Source organism: Haplochromis burtoni, unplaced genomic scaffold (assembly GCF_018398535.1).
Source record: "Haplochromis burtoni strain Fernald_Lab_line unplaced genomic scaffold, NCSU_Asbu1 Contig_542, whole genome shotgun sequence".
Lineage (NCBI taxonomy): Eukaryota > Metazoa > Chordata > Actinopteri > Cichliformes > Cichlidae > Haplochromis > Haplochromis burtoni.
This window is the reverse complement of record NW_024582903.1, coordinates 190,506-197,613: the sequence shown is the minus strand read 5'-3', so window position 1 is coordinate 197,613 and position 7,108 is coordinate 190,506. Positions and strand designations below refer to the sequence as shown.

At 50.8% G+C, this 7,108-nt stretch overlaps 1 protein-coding gene across 1 annotated transcript in view; it reads right to left on the bottom strand.

Annotated features, from left to right (window-relative positions):
- The window catches only part of LOC102314242 (ATP-binding cassette, sub-family F (GCN20), member 3), a gene marked incomplete in the record, with an annotated part of 18,322 nt that overhangs the window by 7,690 nt on the left and 3,524 nt on the right, over positions 1-7,108 (bottom strand). Inside the window, 10 exon segments of the mRNA XM_014329401.2 lie at positions 16-75; positions 1,174-1,254; positions 1,380-1,646; positions 1,725-1,847; positions 1,920-2,017; positions 2,774-2,829; positions 5,073-5,149; positions 5,233-5,380; positions 5,805-5,996; positions 6,113-6,329. Coding sequence (XP_014184887.1) covers positions 16-75; positions 1,174-1,254; positions 1,380-1,646; positions 1,725-1,847; positions 1,920-2,017; positions 2,774-2,829; positions 5,073-5,149; positions 5,233-5,380; positions 5,805-5,877 — 983 coding nt within the window.

Genomic DNA, 7,108 nt, shown 5'->3' with positions numbered 1-7,108 from the left:
GGACATGTGACTCACTTTGTGGCCTGCTGTTGCATTCTGGGAGAAAATCCAAGACCAGCCAGGATGACAGACGCTCTGATTGGACGAGAGAATAACAGCTTCTTTAGTCTGTGGGTTTCAAACCGACACCCTCTCCGGTGTTTGTCCTCTGAGTAGAAACATCAGCAGCAGGTGAAGCCTCGCGATGGCGCCCCCTGCTGGTGAAAACCTCTCACAGCACTTCACGTCTAACTTGAGGTACGAACGCGACTGGATGGAGGTTTTGTGCTCAGTGGGCGGGTCTACCAGCTTTCATGCATCTTATTGGTTAAACTCCTCTTAAACCTGCCCTCTACCCGAGACACAGAGGTGAACTTGAGGAGCCGGGGGTCAAACCATCAACCTCACGATTACAAATTCATCACCACATCTGTGCTGACTAGCTTCTCGATTCTCAAGCGCGTCCTTCATCACACAGGTAAACGGACACGCTCAGACATCACACGTGCTCAGTGACCTGATGATCAGCGAGAGGCTCGTACTGCTGTCTGAACACACAAGGGGCCGGATTTAGACCTTTAACTTCCATCTGTTCAGGGTCGGTGGGGGTGGAGCCTATGTCGGGGCAAACCTGACATCATGTGACTGGACTATGGGCGGAGCCCTCGCAAACTGCTGTGAGGCAGCAGCACTAACCCCAGAACCACCGCGCCGCCTTAACTTTCACTTCATCAGGAGATTTAAAAAAGTTTTCCATGTTTTGAGGCGCCGCGTCGGGTGCTGTGTCAGCCTGCAGCCGCACTCATCGCCTCCACCGAGCTGTCTGCACGTCAGCCCTGCTCTCGCCGACCGTTGGCTCATCGTTAAGACTTGTTTTCTCCCATCTGGATCCCAATAATCACGGCGGCTTCACAACGTTTTCCAGCCCGACGTAGACTCTGTGGTTACGCACTGTGTTCTGTGGGCGGGGCTGATTTAACGCGGTGTACCTGGGCACCCGTCTTTTTCCCTGCCGGCCGGGTAATAGCGGCATTATCGAGCTCACGGACGTGTACGACTTTATCACAGAGCCTCGAACACGCCGCCGCCTTGGAGGATCACAGCAGAGGACGAGGAGAAATCTTTCCTGTCAGCTGCAGGGAAAAACACCAGTGAAGAAGAACACCAGCGTGTCGGTGCGGTTGTCATAGTTACCGGGCCGGCGCCTTGTCAGCTTCGATCTCCTCCAGCTTTCCGTAGATCTCGGACAGCCGCACGCTCTCCATCCCGTCGGCACTGAAACAACACGCATCAGAGACAGCTGCAGCTGATTGGACAAACACGCTGCCTGCTGCACTCTCATTAGCTGAATTAAATGTGAGAGATGTTCTGCGAGTCACGCCTCAGAGCGTTTTTCTTACGTTCCATTGGCGATGCGAGCATTCAGCCTCCTCTCCTCGCCCAGCAGGTCCTCCCGCACCGTGTCGCTCTCCAGGACGCTCTGCAGCGCCGACGTTTCGTCCCCTGCCACTTCCTGCTCCACGTGCAGGATGGAAATGTGAGCCGGGACACGGAGACTGCGACTTGCCAGCATCTTCAGCAGCGTCGTTTTCCCCAGGCCGTTGCGGCCGATCAGGCCGTACCGCCGGCCCGACGCCAGGCTCAGCTCCGCCCCCTGCAGCAGACATCTGAGACACAAACGGCAGTGTGAGAAAACGAGCCGTCCCACCCCGCTGCGCCCCCGCTGGTGTTTTCCGAGCGCTCACCTCTCTCCGAAGGACACGTCAAAGTTCTCTATGCGGATGTCGTAGCTGCGGTTCTTCCCCGATTGGTCGACTCGGCTGTCCTTCTTACTGCTGGCCTGACTGGCGGACGCCTCCTCCAGGACTCTGAGGAAACAAGAGGACAGGTGAGAGGGGCACAGGTGTGTGCAGGTGATGACAGGTGGACGGTGGACTCACAGTGGGCTGGAGGCCTTCTGCGAGTCCTTCTCGCTCCTGCGCTCGTGTTTGGCTTTCAGCTTCGCCTCGGCTTTCTCCAGCTTCTTGGCGTCGACCGTCTGAAGACAGAAAGCAGAGGAGCGCTCAGTAACACCTGCCGTAACCTGAGAGACAGGTCCTGCCGAGAGCAGCGGGCCAGAACGCCACGCTGCATCTAATGCGGAGCGTTCAGACTCGCAGCGTGACCGATGAGACCCAACCCCGCCTTCAGCTCGCCTCCTCGTGACTCTGCCGACAGTCTGAGGAGCTCACGTGGTTTTCACATCTGTCATGCGTTCATTTAGCTTTGGTCGTAATTTAGGCGTCTACTTTCTTCTGGTTTTAGTCGAAGCAGCATCAGGACGTTCCAGTTTGTCGCGTTGCCCCTGAGTGGCCGTGTTTTCATCACATCCACTGTGAAATGTGTCGCCGCTCCTTTTTGTCGCGTTTTGTGAGAAACAGGAAGCTAGCTGAACTGTTTCCTGGGCAGATCGAACCCGACTGCGCAGGAAGGTCGCTTCTGATTGGACCACTTCCACATTCGTCACACCTTTCTACACAACTCAGTTCTGATTGGCTCTCGTCTGTGCTGAACGTTTCCATCCATCTCGTTTGACTGGCAGACTAACGTGTCGATACACAAATGCTGGTGACCAAACCCGGACACGTGCAGGCTAAAGCTAGTGCTAAATCAATCATCTGCTGATTGAATCGAAGGCTTATTGATGATCGTCCATCACGGCTTTTTTGACTTTTTAGTCAGAGGCTGTAATCTTTGTCCCGCGCAGCCAGGCTAACGTCACCACGAACGAGTCTCCCAGGTTTCCGGTACATACCGTGTTCTGAGCACGTCTCATCATCCAGATGCCCTCAGCGTCTTTGGCTGCAGAAACTGAGGAGAAGGAAACGGGCAGATCAATACGTGACATGACATCAATAAGTAATAATATTAATGGCGTTTGTCTTCGCAGACAGCAGGTGTAGTGGGCACACGTGACATTAAACTGACTGAGTCAAAACGTGATTCATCAGACCTGCCCAGCTTCTTGCATGCTCCCTGGTCCAGATCTGATGCTCACGTGCCTGATGTTGCTGCTTTCAAAGGTGGACAGGGGTCAGAGGTCCAAGTGTGACCTTTCTGTCAGACCCAGCATGAACTGTTCCAGCAGCTCGTCTGCTGAGAGTCGACGGCTCACAGATCCTGAAGCTGCAGGTTTCGTCACTCTGACCAACACTGACTGAACCAGCAGCAAAAGAAGATCAACCTGCGCTTCACGTTTGATAACCATGCTCATGAGCTCCCTCTGACTTTGGCTGCTGTACTTCCTGCACAGCTCTCTCTCTCTCAGCACTCAGAGACCAGTTCACCATCAAATCTCTGCTTCCTGCATTATTCTCTGTTTATTAGCCACCAGTCTGCTGCTGTGTTCAGTGCTGTCGGCCTCTGACAGCAAAGCTTCGTCTCTGCTGTTCAAACTGAACGAATGGAAACAAATGACTGCTCAGCTGTGTCTGTAATCAAACCTCATCAGGTCATGTTCACATGTTCATTCATGGTTTGCTTCAGTTTTTGATCGACTGCAGAATATTTTTAAGGTTTTCTGCTATAAAAAGCCAGAACAGGAAAACCTGCTTCATGTTTCTCTGTTGGATCCTCAGTTACACCTGCTGTGATGCTCACACCGCTGATGAAGTCTCAGTGTCAGCTTTGGTTTATACACAGATATGAAACATGGATGTGTGCTGATAAATGATCAGAATTAGAATATTTCTGACTGTGTGAGTCAAAACTGACACAGTGACGATACTCAGCCCTAGTTTTACATTCTTCAGAATTGCCCCCCTTTGCTTTATATTTCTATTCTCTCCATGAGCTTCGTGAGGTCGTCTCCTGAAATGGTTTCCAACAGAGTTCCCAGACATGCTGAGCACCTGTTGGCCCTTTTGCCTTCACTCTGCGCTCCATCTCATCCCAAACCATCTCCACTGGGTTTAGGTGCCTGTGTCTGGCGCACCACTCCATCACTCTCCTTGGTCACAGAGCCCTCACACAGCCTGGAGCTGTGTTTGTGCTCATTGTGCTGTTGAAGAATAAATGATGGCATGTTGCTGCAGGATGCTGTTGTAGCCATGCTGGGTCAGTGCGCCTTCACTTTGGAATAAATCCCCAACAGTGTCACCATCAAAGCCCCCTCACACCATCACACCTCCTCCCCCATGCTTCACAGTGGGAACCATGCATGTAGAGACCATCAGTTCACAAGACATGAACTGGTGGAGCCAAAGATCTCAGATGTGGACTCATCAGACCAAGCACAGATGGTCTAACGTCCACTCCTTGTGTTTCTTGGCCCAAACAAATCTCTTCTCTTGTAGCTTTTCCTTAGTCGTGATTTCTCAGCAGCTATTTGACACAAAGGCCTGATTCACACAGTCTCCTCTGAACATGTAGAGATGTGTCTGCTGCTGGAGCTCTGTGAGGCATCTATCTGGGCTCTGATCCGAGCTGCTGTTAACTTGTGATTCCTGAGGCTGGTGACTCGGATGAATGTTTCCTCAGCAGCAGAGGGGACTCCTGGTCTTCCTGTCCTGGGGCGTCCTCGTGTGAGCCAGTTTGATCCCAGTGCTGGATGGTTTCTGTGACTGCACTTGGGAACACATTCAGCGTTTCAGCAGTTTTCTGGACTGACTGACCTTCAGTTCTTAAAGTAATGATGGACTGTTGTTTCTCTCAGCTGATTGGTTCTTGCCATAAGATAAATTCCAGCAGTTGTCAAACAGGCTGTCAGCTGTGCACCAACCTGTCAAATGAACCCTGACAGGCACACCTGTGAGGTGAAACCATGTCAGGTGACTACATCATGAAGCTCACTGAGAGAAGGCTGAGGGTTTGCAGCGCTGTCAACAAAGCAAAGGGAGGAAGCTAAAATATAAACATATTTAGAGTTGTTCTTTGCTACATTACTCTGAAAACCCATCGAATGAGAAGGTGTCCAAACTTTTGATTGGTAGTACACACACACACACACACACACACGAGGTGTGTTCTGGTTAGGTGCGTGTTAGGAGTGTGTTTGGTTTCTGCACTCTTACAGCCTGTGTGTGTGTGCGTGCTCCTCGGCGTGTTGACCTTACCGCTGTCTGCAGAGATCTGGGAGAGCTGCACGGGAGCGTCCAGCAGCACCTGCCGCTGAGCGCCGCGGTGGTGGTTTCTGAAAGACACAAAGACACACACACCTTCACATTAACACGCCACCTCTCCCGACGGCCCAGACCCCGCCCACCCAGTCCTCACAGTTTCAGCGTGTTGAACATCTGCAGACAGATGTCTCGGATGTCATCTTCGTTTTTACTGTCAGCTGACACCTCCTGCAGCACGCCGCCGACCGCTTCGTAAACCTCCTCGCTGTCCTCGAAATCCGCCCCGCCGCCATCCAGAACCCCTGAAACACAAACACACCTCAGCAGGAGGACCAGCAGCTCCAGGCTGCGTGTCTGCTCCCGTTCACACACCACAAGGAAGAAGCTGGTGGAAACCCTCCTAATGTCAGAGCCCCCACCAGCTGCCTCTGGGCTGGATCAATCACAGGATCAATAATTGAGTCTCAGGGTTTCTGCTTCCTCTAATGCTGCTTCCGTGTTTCCGCTACCTGTGGATCTCTCAGGCCGTGCTAACCCAGGTTCAGGTCCAGGCGTGCCGGGTTATGCCGTGCTAGCCGGTGTCCCTGCTCTGAGTGCTGTCAACCCGGTTAGCTCGTTAGCTCATTGGCTAAAGAGCAGCCGCTGTCAGGCTAACCCCCGTCGGCTCCGGGCCGGCGGACAGCGGCTCGCTCCCCCCGGACAGCGGCCCGGTGCCCGGCCTCTCACCTGTGATGTAGTCGAACAGCTCCGCGTCGATCTCAGGAAACTCGCTCTTCAGGATGTCCACGTACGTCGCCATGATAGCCGACCCCGAACACCGCCTGGACGCGCATGTGCCGGTATGCGACAGCGCTGTGAACTCTGGGAGATGACGTTTGTGGAGCGGTTGACGTCAGCGGTGAAGGAGCCCCTGCTTTTCTTTTTTTTTTTTAAGAAAAAAAAATCCTGTTATTGTCTGAATTCCTGACTTTTCCAGGATGTTACGTCATTTTAAATAAAATAAACTAAACAATAAAAAACCCTCAAGCGTAAACCTGCATTCTCTCTGCTGGCCAGCAGGGCGGCGACTCCTCCTCTTCTTCTTCACTGCATCATGAGCCTCCTCTCAGATCTTCCTCTCCTCCGCCCGCCTGGCAGCTCCATCTTCAGCCGCCATCCTCTGCACATGCTCAAACCTGCTCAGCCTCTGTGACTCTGAGCTATCCCTGTGATGGACTCATGTCCATGCTGCTCACTGAGCACCTCCTCCTCCTGTTTATTAAATTATAATAAAAACGACATGAGTGAGTACAGAGATCTGCTCACCGCAACAAAGCTGGGAATTACAGTAGTACGACAAGTATTACTGCTGTATTAGCAGTAGTATGGTAGCGTGCCAGCAGTATTATACTATTATAAGCACTGTATTACATTGTTAATAGTATTATTGCATTAAATAGTTATGGTACTGTGGTATCAGTAGCAGTATTGTACAAAGCACTGGGCTGTATCTGTGGTAGTATTACAGCATTAGAAGCAGTAAGAGCATTACAAAAGTAATATTATAATAACAACTGTAGTATTGCTGTACACGTATACAAATACCTGTCAGTGATCGCCTGCAAAAAATCAGAACACAGTACGATGGGCACTAATCTTACAAGAGTATTGGAGTATTTCAGCAGCATCGTGACTGCTCGCCAGGCTCTCTGTTCCAGTGTCTCTGTGGTAGTACTACAGTAATGTAACAGTAGTATTAAGTATTACAGTGGTAGTGAGCAGTGTTGGTCAAGTTACTTGAAAAAAGTAATCAGTAACTAATTACTAATTACTTCCCCAAAAAAGTAATCCCGTTTCTTTACTGATGACTTATTTTCAAAGTAATTAATTACTTAGTTACTTAGTTACTTAGTTACTTTTTAAAAACATGATTTACAACCTGAAGAGGTGATAAAGCGATAGATCTTTCAGCCCAATTCTACTTTTTCTGCATAATCCATCATACAAAATGTAATCAAATGGAAAAATCTCTTTTTAAAACTTGTTTTATT